Source organism: Myotis brandtii, unplaced genomic scaffold (genome assembly GCF_000412655.1).
Source record: "Myotis brandtii unplaced genomic scaffold, ASM41265v1 scaffold115, whole genome shotgun sequence".
Taxonomy (NCBI): domain Eukaryota; kingdom Metazoa; phylum Chordata; class Mammalia; order Chiroptera; family Vespertilionidae; genus Myotis; species Myotis brandtii.
Window position 1 is genome coordinate 6,564,582 of NW_005353967.1, and position 12,423 is coordinate 6,577,004.

Here is a 12,423-nt window from a genome sequence, read left to right on the forward strand (position 1 = left end):
CCCCACACCCTCTCCAGCCCCCTCGCCCACCTCTGTTCCTCAGAACCTGCCGCCACAGGATCTTCCCTATCACATTGGTCCACATGGCCTTGACCTCTGGAGAGCTCGCCTGGAGAATGTAGGAGTCCTGGGATTTCCGCCGCCTGCGGAACCAGATCTCAAATTTCGCACCACTGTCCCCGACGGTCTCCGTCAAGCCGATTTCAGCCATCTGCAGTCACAATGCAGGAGGGAACCTCAGAGACGCCCACGAACAACAGACCCCTTTCGGGCTGACACTTGACCCCAAAGCCCTTCAGGGCTGTAGGCCCCTTTACCAGGACACCAAATGGTATGGACGAGGCCCGGTGGGGGCCAGCTCTGGACAGGACGGATCAAGTTTTCACCCCATCCACACTGGCTCTCTCTTGGGGCCTCAGTTTCCCCACTGGAGAAATGGGGACAATACTGGAAGGTCTGTGGTGCCCTCTGGCTGTCACACACTTGGTGGGGTCTCACACCATCACACTCTGATATGTTCCTCAGTGCTGGCAGGTAAGGGGTTGTGGGTTTGGGCTCCTCCCAGGAGTCCCCAAAGCTCTTTACTCTCAGGGCCTCCTTTAGGGGCCGGAGGGCCACCCTGAGACCCACCAAGGGGAGGGCTTCTCTGGTGTTTGCTTTTATCAAAATCCAAAATGAAGTGACTGAGGAGACACTGTTCTCCAGCCACCGAACCAGAACCCAGAAAACCTGGAAGCTTTGGGAGTCACGGGTTTTCAAAATCCAGTCAAAGAACCATAGGAAAGAACATGTACTATGAAGACCAGCAGGGACCAGCCCAACGCCAGCGGCATGAGGCACAAGGCGGGCACATTACCTTGAAGGACTGCTTGTATGTGTAGATGTCATAGCTTCCGTCCACCTTCCTGGTCTTGCTGAACAAGATGAGATCTTCGAAAAGGAAGACATGCCTCAGGTACTTCTTTCTTCCACAGTAAACGATGAATTCATCCCGGCATCTCAGTTGTCCCTGCTCCTTCAAATTCACCTGCGGACCGAGCAAGCAAGGCTCCCTCAGGGACCACTGGGTTTGATCTGAGGCCACCCTGACCTCTGGAGGCGGGTGGGGTGGGGTGAAGGCCAATCATCCAATCAGTCACACCGATGTAATGAGGCCTCCACAAAACCCCAGGAGGACGGTTGCAGAGCTTCCTGTTGGTGAGCACATGAAGATGAGGGGATGATTCACACCCTTTCCCCACGCCTTGCCCTGGGGCATCTCTTCCGTCTCACCGTTCCCGAAATGTACCCTTTATAATAAACCGGTGATCCAGGAAGGGAGCTATTTCTCTGAGTTCTCAGAGCTACTCCAGCAAATTAATGGAACCCAGGAGGGGGTTGTGGGAACCTCCCGTCTACAGCTGGTTGGTCAGAAGAATAGGTGACAGCCTGGACTTGCGATTGATCAGCATCTGAAGTGGGAAGGAGTCTCTTGGACTCAGCCTGTGGGGTCTACATCATCGAAGGGTAGGTGGTTTCAGAAGTGAGTGGAATTACAGGATACTCAGCTGGTTCCAAGAACTGCTTGGATGTGTGGGAAAACCCCCACATTGGAACTGGGTGCAGAACCCTCCCGGTGGGGTCCCCTCGAGCCCACATTCATGTTCATCTGTGTGGATGTTACAGTACAAGCCTCTGCCTTCAATTTTACTAAACTTTCCACTTCAAAGCCCTTTTCTTCATTAAAAAAAATGTTTTCACTGATGTTAGAGACAGAGGGAGGGAGAGGGAGAGAAATATTGATGTGAGAGAGAAACATCAATTGGCTGCCTCCTGCATGCCTGCTACTGGTTACTGAGCCCTCAACCGGGGCATGTGCCCTCAACCGGGGCATGTGCCCTAACCGGGAATTGAACCACCAATCTCTTGATGCATGCATCAGCTCAACCAACTGAGCCACACTGGCCAGGGCGGCCCTTTTGTTAATTTTAACGGAAACCCCCTTGTTGAAGTGCTGGAATCTCACTCACTGTGTATAAATGCCCAACGTGGTAGCCCCAGGAGTTACCACACCTGAGCTGTCCCACACCATGGACATCCCTCTGAGCTGATACTCAGGGATGTACCTGCTGTGCCCCAGCCAGGCTAGCGCTCTTTGTGGATGGATCCCAATGACAGACAACTTAGCACTGTCTCTCCTATGACTTTCCCTCTGTGTATGGCCCTGTCCTGGGTGATGCCTGAGGATGCTGCTTGGATCCCAGTCATCCCAATTGCTCAGCCAAGTGGACTGGGAGAGTTTGAGGGGCTGTGGGTTCTTGGTGATGATCCCGTGGTTTGTTGCTCTGTTGTCCTCTTGAAACTCTTGTAAAAAATTTATCTTGCTTTCCCTAGCCGGTTTGGCTCAATGGATAGAGTGTCGGCCTGCAGACTGAAGGGTCCTGGGTTCGATTCTGATTAAGGGCACATGCCCGGGGTTGCAGGCTGGATCCCCAGTGTGGGGCATGCAGGAGGCAGCTAATCAATGATTCTCTCTCATCATTGATGTTTCTATCTCCCTCTTCCTCTCCCTTCCTCTCTGAAATCAATAAAAAAATAAATTTATCTTTCTTGTTGAAAGTATTACAGATGCCCCCTACCCCCCCATTGACCCCTACTCCCCAATCCCACCCTCTGCCCAGGCCTTCACCGCATTATTGTGTGTGTCCACAGGTTAGAACGCTGCTTGTAGCAAGGTGCCCGCATTTTCACTGTGATCTGGAAATTCTACAGCCGTCCATCTGACAACCAGAGACAAGGAATCCTGCCTAATCGGGAGTCTCCTCTTCCTGCCCATGTGGTCCTGCCACGCCAAGGTGTGGGGGATGTGGACACCAGGCCTCGGCCCCCTAGTAGAGACCAGCCTGTACCTGGCCAGGCCAGGCCTCAAGCCCAATGGCCCAACTCAACTTTCATGCATCCAGTTGTTTTCAAATAGCCCTGGTACCTACAACTGTGCGGCATTCGGAGCCCACCCGATCTCACACCCTACCGCTGCTGCTCCAAAACTGGACACTGAGCTCCTCTCTGCTCCCCTCTCCCCCTTGGGTAGGGGCCTCTAAGCTTTGGGGACATCCCTAAAGAGAAGTTCTGTGCTCCTGACCCCAGGCACGTCCTTCCCCTTGATCGACCCAAAGCCCTGAACCACGAGAGCCTGTTGGGGCCTCAGGGAACTTACATGGCAGCGGCGAACAGCATCCAGGGCCAGCAGATCGTTGCCGTGGCGCAGCTGGAAGCGAACCATGTCCTCGGCGGCCTTCAGCTCCGCCAGCTCCTGCTCGTGGGTGGGGCAGCGCCCGGCTTCCTTGACCAGGTCCTGCAGCAGCAGGGCGTACTTGCCCATGCGCTGCACGGGCTTCAGCAGGTAGGAGGCCAGGTCCATCTTGTCGCCCAGTGCCTGCTGCTTGTCCTGCAAGGGCCGGGGGACAGGGTCAGTTTGGGCCAGGCCAGGGGTGGTGCAGCAGGCTGGCGGGCTGGGGGATGACCTTGAAGAAGGTGAGACCGTGGCTGCAGAGCAGGGCATCCGACTGGGGCTTGTTCTTGCTGTAGAGCGCGTACATGCCAAACTGTTCTTCCTGCAAAGGGAGGGCACGATGCACCTGAGCGGGGGCTCCGGCCAGAGCCTGGGCCGCGGCCCCAGCCTGCAGCACAGTTTTCAACACGGTCATGAGAAAAGGACACGGTGTTCCATTAGGGCCACCTCAGCTCCCCCTGCATGGTGAGTGCTCTGGGGTGCAATGCCAGAGTCCTGGATGGGTCTTAATACAGAGTTTGGGGGAAGAGGCACGGGGAGCACTCACAGGTCGGGCAGGGGAGGAGCATGGGAGTGCTGAAATTTTTGTTAATGGTCAAGAACCAAAGTTGTCCAAACATTTAAAATTCTTACAAATATGAAACACTAGAGGCCCGGTGCACGAAATTCGTGCATGGGGGTGGGGTCCCCTCAGCCGAGCCTGCACCCTCTCCAATCTGGGACCCCTTGGGGGATGTCCCTCTCACAATCCTGGAACGCTGGCTCCTAATTGTTTGCCTGCCTGCCTGGTTGCCCCTAACTGCCCTCCCCCTGCTGCCCTGGTTGCCCCTCACTGCCTCTGTGTGCTGGTCTGATCACCCCTAACTGCCCCCCGCTGCCGGCCAGGTCACCCCCAACTGCCCCCCCTGCCGACCTGGTCACCCCTCACAGCCCCCGTGCCAGCCTGGTTGCCCCACGCAGCTTGCTGTTCAGTCGTTTGGTCGTCCCTCACTAACCCCCTGCTGGCCTGGTCGCCCCACACAGCCTGCTTGTTCAGTCATTTGGTCATCCCTCACTAACCCCCTGCCGGCCTGGTTGTAGGCAGCCATCTTTGTGAGGGCGTGAGGGTTTATTTGTATATCACCTCTTTATTATACAGGATTATACAAGTTGCACCTTATGGCTAAAAGTGCCCTTTCAAAAATAGCTGAAAAGGCACAATGTGGACTTTCTGTCATCCATGGAGTTTCTGGTGGTCACTTGTATTTAACACCACCGAAGCAAACGTGTCATTGCCCACAGCACAGCCCAGTGCCTACAGCTGTGCCTCGTAGCTACTCGTTGAAAGAATCATCTTTTCAGGGTGAATTAAAAATTTTTCAGAGACCCCAACAGGGAGCTATTCCATATTCATGGTTGAGAAGAGACGTAGCAAAGAAGGGCAGCTCCCACAGGTGGTCTGTGCACCCCGACCAGGTGCTCTCAGAACTCAGGCTGGTCTTGGGGCCCGTCTGGAGGGGAGCTGGCTGGGCCCCAGGCGGGAGGGTGTGAAGGGACCGTGGGCTTCGCCGTGCAGGAAGCAAACTGATTTTGGGAGTTCCTTTTGGCTGATTCGGTGAGGAAGTGGGGCTGTCAATAGAATTAAGTGGACGATGTGGATGCAGCCCCCAGCACTCTGTGGCTTTCAACAGGGGTGCTGCCAGGAGACCTGGGAGTACCATGTCTGTGCTGTTGGACCTACAGGCTTATTGTCTGCTCTGGGGACACATGTCCTAAGCCTGGACTGCAGGCTCCCGATGGCCTGGAATGAGGGTGGGCTCTCCAGACCCTGCTGCTCTGAGGGCGAGCACTGACTGCCCACCACAGGGGGGGACTTACGTGTCTCAGAAACCCGCGCCCAGCGGCCAAGGGGCAGTGCCGGCAGCGCTCCAGCTCTGTGAGGAAGTGCTGTTGGTGGAAGTTATAGAGCTTCTCCAAGTTCCCAAAAATGATGCTGCGCTTCCCTCGCAGGTCCGGTGGCAGGTCCACTCTTTCCATCTCTGGAAAATAGTTGTCGACGACATATCCTAAGGACCTAACATACTCCCTCTCCGTGGAGATCATCTCGGCCATTATGTGCTGCAGGCGGCTGCTGGAAGACACAGAGCGGGCGGGTGCTGAGGGATGCACATGGGTGCACGGACGGGAGGTGCACGGCTCAGCATCTTTCTGGATAAGTTTTCTGTCTTCGGCTGTGAGTAAGGTCAAGCCTGCCCCACACCCAAGTCATGCTTTGCCGGAAGCCAATTCCAGCAAGTCAGCAAGGCTGAATCATCTGGAAATGGCTGAGGGCACTTCCCCAAACCTGAAAAGGATGCATAAATGATTGCTTGCTGCCAGACAGCTGAGGGCATTTCAATCTACATGTTATTGCCTCCTACTGGCCAAACACCTGAACAGCCGTAGGCAGTTTCTCCCAAATCTGACAATGGATTCTGTATACTAAACCCTGGCCTTTGAGACGTATATCTACCTTGCTTTAGGACAATTTGTGTTAATAAAAAGCAAGGGGTCCAGAGAGACAGTAGAACTTGGTTTCTTTAGCTAAGTCTTCTCTGGCTCCCCAAAATGCCTTCCAAAATTATGTTTCGTCTCTGGACTCTTTATTAATTTACACACAGCGCCTTCTCCAGATTCCTGAACCCCTTCTAGATGCTGGATCAACACCCCCGGCATTAATGCTTGGTTCCCGGGAGCTGCTCCCCTAACATAGAGTGAGAAAAGGTAAGAGGTACAGGGGAGAGGTGTGTGTTCCCATGTTATTGGTCATGGCCTTTCCAAATGAAAATCCTTTAGGAAACGGAAAAGGGGAGACTCGCAGGCTCCCTGACCGAGTCCTGCGGGTTCTCATTCCCAGGCAGCCTGGTGAGCGCCTGCTTGGGGGTGGTGGTGGGAGGGTGGCTCCAGCAATAAGAAGACTTGACTCTCAGCAGCGAGCCCTGGGCAAGGAAGGCTGAGCTGGAGATCAGTGAGAAAATGAGTTTCTGATGCACCCCGACTGCTAAGCTATCAGAAGAGATTTATGAAAAACAAAACAGCTTTAAACTGCAGTGACATCCCACCCAGGGGCTGAGGAGAAGCAGCTGGAGCAGAGGACACCACGCAGGGCCTGGGGCCCAGGACAGCGAGGAGACAAAGCGGGGGAAGGGCTCCTGGAGCTCCTTCGTGTGGCGAGCTAGCACTTACGTGCCACCCATCAACTGCACCAAAGGCACTGCATCAGGGAAACCAGAAGGGGTCTGTGGTGGCCTGGCCCCACCCCCTAATAGCAAGGCACGTGCTTTCTCCCTACTTGATAGCATCCTATTGTCAACTTCCTTACATTACTTAATCCTAATGACACTAATGGCGAATGGCAAGTTTTTTTTGTTGTTGTTGTTTTTGCCTGCTTTACTTTTTTTTTTTTAATTTGGAAAAATGTTAAAAGCAAATAATGATGTCAATACACCTGTGGTCAGAAATGTTCCTGACTGATCCCGTTTATGAGCCTTCCCCGTCCCCACCACACATACCAGAATTTATAAACACTTATTGTTTCTAAGAAGGCAGCACATCTGGCCAGCCGGGGGCACCTGCTGCCGGGCAGCCTGGATGTGCCTCTGGAGGTGCCCCTGGTGCACAGCACAGGCCTCGGAGAATCACCTCCTACCAACACTCACAGAAAACAAGTGTTCTCCTTAAATGCTCAGACACAAAATTAAAGGGAGAGTAGTCTGGATAGTTGGACCAAATTAAATGGAAACGGACTCATGAGGCCGTAATAGCTAGAAATTTCTGGGGAAATGATGCTGATCAGGTGACAGGAGCTCGCCCTGGACACCTAGCAGGTCTGGGTCTTCAGGAAAGATGAGTTTCATTTAATCACCACCCCCAACCCCCGGGCCCTGGCATTTGAGAAGGACTTGCTCCCTCTCTGGGTATAGCGTGGACTCCTTGCTACTAGACCCTGGGGTGGTAGTCTGTGGCCTACGAATGGTGGGAGAGGAGACGAGTCCCCAGCGGCAAAGGCAGGATGGCTTTCCAAACCTGCAGCCTTCCCCACCCAGGATGTCCATTCCGGGTGACCAGGGGCAGCTCTTGTGAGTGGACGGCTCCACCCCTTCGTTCTGCTGCCCTGGAACTTTCTACATGAGCACAGTGGATCTGGAAGGCCATCCACAAACCCAAGTTACCCACTGCCACCTTCCCATGGAGTCCAGCCACAGGGAACACCCCCGCTCTGCTCCTGCCACTGTAAGAATGAGCCCTTTCCCTTTAACAAGGCACACTGTAACTGCCCTAGGTTTAGAAACTTAAAGGTGTGCTTCAGAAGAGCATTTTGTGACCATCTCAGTTCAGATGAAAGCTGCTCTCCATGAGGAGGAAACGCGGGACAAACCAGCAAATAAACTAGGATGCCCCACCTCCAGGCTGCAACGCTCGCTGGGAAAGCGCAAGCAGCACAGCGGTGCTGTGACACCAGGCCAGTGTCACTGTCTGGCATGGGGGGGGCGGGGGGGGGGGCGGAATTCCTGCCACTTTATCTAAACAGTTAATAAAAAGCATCATTTTACACACATCTCAAAAATTAACAAGTTAAAATGGACGTCTATTTTCATTTGCGCAATACATACACAGGTACACACTTCTGACCGGGGCACTTAGAGGCTTTTTAAAAAGCAATTGTTAAGGTAATTTCTTGGTATTGTGGGCTTGATTTGCTTATTGTAATTTTCTATAAATGGGCTCCGAGTAACTAGACTTGGTTGTTTAACCATCAAAGTGGGTGTGCCAGGTCACCACATGCTGTGAAAAAGAAGGCATTTCAACAATTCTGTTCTGAACACTGGAGGTAGTCAACATCTTGCTTAAGGTCAAACACGAGTCTGTCTGGCCTGGACAGGTCAGGGTAGCCTGGAGGGACATCTATTTTGCAGAGCAAATGTAATGGCTTTGCATTTCTACATCCCCACTGACCACTAGGCCCTAAGTCTGCAGGGCGTCCACCTCACCTTCCTGCTGGCCTCCTCCTGTCCTCGGAGGCGTGGATCCTGGAGGGAGAGGACAGGCTCCGGTTCCGAGTGACCAGGGGGCTTTTGGCATGTGGCCTCAGGGGGGGCTTCTTCTCTGAGGCCACCGTGCTGGCCACGTCCAGGCCTTGGATGAAGCCCCCAGTGTGGGCTGGCCAGTGGGAGTCCCTGGGGCTACTGTCAAGCTGTGGCATCTCTGAGGTGAGTGTTTTCTTCATCATTTTCTTCAGGGGCTGTTTCCTGTGGTGGATGATGGGCATCTGGATGGGCTCAGAGGAGCAGGTGGAACTGTCGTCTGGGGTATGTACACCTGAGTCCAGGTGCTCACCGTCCTGCCCACAGAAAGTGACTTGTCCGGGGAGGCTGGACAGCAGTTGTGCCCGCTCCCCAGCGCAGCCCTGAGGGTCCGGGAGGGGGGTCCAGGATGGCTCGCGGAGCCTCATCTCGGCCCCTTGGATGAGCTCATGCTTCAAGGGCCCCTGGTCTGGAGGGGGGGCACCAGGGCCCGGGGCAGCCTCAAAAAGGGCTTCTTGGGAGCAGAGGTGCATCTGCTGGCACTGCAGCCACAAGGCGTGCCACTGCTGCAGTGCCTGCTGGCTGCCCAGGCCCAGCACCGCCACGCTCGCCAACACCCCCCTGGCATCCTGGGGACAGCTCTTCAGACACTCGGCCACCAGCTCTGGGCCCAGAGGTTGCAGGCACTCACCGCCGTGCAGCATCCCCCTGTTCACCTGTGCAGCAAAGCGGGGTGCAGGTCAGTACAGTGACGGACTCGCACAGCCCGATGGCTCTGCAGGCCCCACCCAACGTTGTTCTGCCATCCAGGCACCCACAGTGCGGAGCAGGGTGAGCCAGGCAGCCAGAGTGAGAGGAACATCCCTCTGCCCATGGGGGTAGCTGCCATCTGGACTCACCCAGAGGGCTCACACAAGTCCTCCACAGGCCCCAGGGCACCGTGACGGTGTCCCAGGACCAGGGGATGTCTGAGAAATCAGTTATTCCACATCTCCGCCTGGTGCGGGGCCCCGAGAGGCATGACAGCAGGCAGAGATCGCCTGCCTCTGCCCTGCCTGTGCTGGCCTCCCCTGACCCCTTGGATTCTGTCAAGAGGGGCGGTGCTCCTGAGGGCTGTAGCCCCAGGGTCCCCAGTGGCCAGGCAATTCTAGGGTGCTGTGAGGTCACAGCCGTGTGCTGTACTGTGGCGATTATTTTGGGGACCTTGGCAGTAAGTGGACTTTTATAACTGAGCTGGTAAACAAGCAGAAAAGTCCACATGCCCATTTGGCCCATGTATTCAGAACAATGAATGAACTCTTCACAGGTCTGAGAACCAGGGGCGTGGTCTGACAGGAGGGCTGGCCAGCTGTCCCAGCGCCCCGCCCACCCAGACCAGCAGGGGACAGCACTCACTAAATGTCCGAGGAGTAAAGGACGAGGGCAGCACACGTGGGTCCCTGAGTGGAACTCCGCTGGGTCTCTTACCGCTAGGCAGAACTGGGAGTGGCAGGCCCGCTGGGCCAGCTCTCCCTCCGTCGGCTCCTGGCTGGCTGTGGCGCTCAGATACCCGCCGGCGTCCTGCACCGTGTCCTCTGTGCCCCTCGAGTCGTTCTCTTCCTTCAGCTGTTGTCCTTCCTGACGGCACTGCTGGAGCCCAAGGAATCAACCATCAGCACAAGCTGGGCACTTACTCTGGGGTTCCGGAGCGAGGGCTGGGCTGCACCCACCGTCGGCCTGGGGTGCCTGGCTCGCAGCTCCGGCTGCAGCAGCTTCACGTTCCCAATAGGCAGCAGCTCCAAAGGGCTCGGCCATGTCTCGTGCTCTCTTTCAAACCATGCTTTGATCTACGTGGGAAAAGAAGATTTTACTTTCACACGTGTGAAGGAGTCCGGCTCCGAGACTGTGGAGGAGGAAGGAGGAGTCAGGTGCTACCCCGGGGGCTGGCTCGCACGTTCTGACACTCCTTCTCCTGATGCACACACGGCATCTCACTCGAACACGTGAGTAGCTACATCACAGTGAGGGCCACAATGAAGGCTCCAGTTTACAACTATTTTCATTGCTTGGAACTGGAAATTGAGATCATTGAAAAATAGATCCAGAACTCTCAGTGTTGAAACTTCTTACTACGCTAAACATACCCAGGAAATAGTTTTCAGGCTGGTGGTGCTTGGACACCGGGGGCTGCCTGGGAGTGACAGAGGGGCCGGCAGCAGCCCTGCCTGCACCTGACAGTGTGATGAGGTCCAGGTTTTCATTTTAGAGACAAATTTCATGGCACTATCTCGTGGTTCAGACTGAACATGTCAGAGGGAAATGCTTCCTCCTCATTCACAGTTCTCACTGGAGAGCAATGCCAGGGACCCCCGGCTGTTAGGTGCCCAAGAAGAGAGGTCTGTTATTAAAAACAGTGGGATCAGGCTGCACCATGACCACAAGAATTGGATTCAGTGCTCCCAGCTGTACAGGCAGAGGAGAGAGATCAGTGGACACTCTTTGTGGGGAGAGTCATGGAGAAAAATATCAAGACAAGAATTCTATTTTATTATTTGTTAATTTTTAACATCTTTATTGTTGAAAGTATTACAGATGTCCCCTTCATCTTTATTGTTCAGATTATTACACATGTCCCTCTAATTTACCTCCATAGCTCCCCTCCACCCAGTTCCCACCCCACCCCAGGCCCTCACCTCCCCACTGTCTGCGTCCATGGGTTATGCATGTATTCATACAAGGTCTTTGGTTGATTACCTCCCACCCACCTACCCTCAGATTCTGCACTCTGTTCCATGCTTCCATGTCTCTGGATTCACTCCGTTCATCAGTTTATTTTGTTACTTAGATTCCAATATGAATGAGATCATGTGATACTTGTCTTTCTCTGACTTATTTCACTTAGCATGATACTCTCCAGGTCCCTCCATGCTGTCTCAAAGGGTAAGAGATTCTTCTTTTTTACTGCTGCATAGTATTCCATGGTGTAAATGTACCACAGCTTTTTTCCCCCCACTCATCTACTGATGGACACTTGGGCTGTTTCCAGACCTTAGCTGTTGTAAATTATACTGCTATGAACATAAGGGTACATACATTCTTTCTGATTGGTGTTTTCAGGTTTCTTAGGATATATTCCTAGAAGTGGGATCACAGGGTCAAATGGCAGTTCCATATTTAGTTTTTTGAGGAAACTCCATACTGTTTTCCATAATGGCTGCATCAGTCTGCATTCCCACCACAGTGTACTTTTCTCCACATCCTTGCCATCACTTGTCCTTTGTTGATTTTTTGATGGTAGCCATCTGACAGGTGTGAGGTGATACCTCATAAAACAAGAATTTTATAAGGAAGCACCGGTGATGTCAGAGCTGCCGGTGGGGAGGAGCAGGAAATGGACAGCATAGCAGAGGCCTCTCGGAGGTGGAGTGCGCCCTCCAATCATGTGAACAAATTTAATTCTAGTTGGTTTGAAGATTTAAATGAGAAAATTAAAACCATAAAGGTCGTACGATGGAATACATTAGTTATTCTGTAACCTTAAAGTAGAAAAGGCCATTTCAGTCATAAGCAAAGTTAAAAGACAAATTATAAACCGGGGAAATTATTTGCAACATAATGAAAGGATCAGAAGAAGTGACACAATGAAACTATTACAAACAGTAGAGAAACTGGCCAAGTGCAAGAAAATGCAACTTATTAAAGAATAAATACAAATAACCAATAAATGCATGAAGACAGAGCTCCACTACAGCATAAAATCCTAAATGCAAACACTGGTGAGATCCTGAACTTGTATTCATCAGATTAACATGACGATAATCCACGCTGGGCAGGCTGACTGGGGCCACTTGCCAAATGTGTAAAAACAGTGCTGAGCTGAGGAATTTGTCCACAGTGAACAACCCAAAGAGAGAGAGAGGCAGGCATAGTGATGTTTATGACAGCAAAAAGCAGGGCTGCTTGGGGTACTGGGCATATAGCCCACCAGACAAAGCAGGTCAGAAGCAACTGTGTGCAACATGATCACACTTAAAAAAAACAATCTTCACCCAAGTATGGATGGATGGATGGATATGTGTGTGTGTGTGTATGTGTGTGTATGTATGTGTGTGTGTGTGTGTGTGTGTGTGT

General features: G+C 53.1%; 1 protein-coding gene across 7 annotated transcripts in view; it reads right to left on the bottom strand.

Moving 5' to 3' along the window:
• Positions 1 to 12,423, bottom strand: part of PLEKHG4B (pleckstrin homology domain containing, family G (with RhoGef domain) member 4B) — a 42,020-nt gene that overhangs the window by 8,105 nt on the left and 21,492 nt on the right. For 4 of the 7 annotated variants that reach the window (XM_014548693.1, XM_014548683.1, XM_014548663.1 and 1 more), the window contains 8 exons: positions 10,023 to 10,139; positions 9,781 to 9,942; positions 8,281 to 9,029; positions 5,129 to 5,381; positions 3,504 to 3,593; positions 3,197 to 3,427; positions 857 to 1,027; positions 31 to 211 (listed from right to left, as the gene is read on the bottom strand). In XM_014548693.1, coding sequence (XP_014404179.1) covers positions 31 to 211; positions 857 to 1,027; positions 3,197 to 3,427; positions 3,504 to 3,593; positions 5,129 to 5,381; positions 8,281 to 9,029; positions 9,781 to 9,942; positions 10,023 to 10,139 — 1,954 coding nt within the window. The remainder of the gene's footprint in view (positions 1 to 30; positions 212 to 856; positions 1,028 to 3,196; positions 3,428 to 3,503; positions 3,594 to 5,128; positions 5,382 to 8,280; positions 9,030 to 9,780; positions 9,943 to 10,022; positions 10,140 to 12,423) is intronic. The other 3 variants (XM_014548677.1, XM_014548690.1, XM_014548669.1) reach the window with 3 other exon arrangements.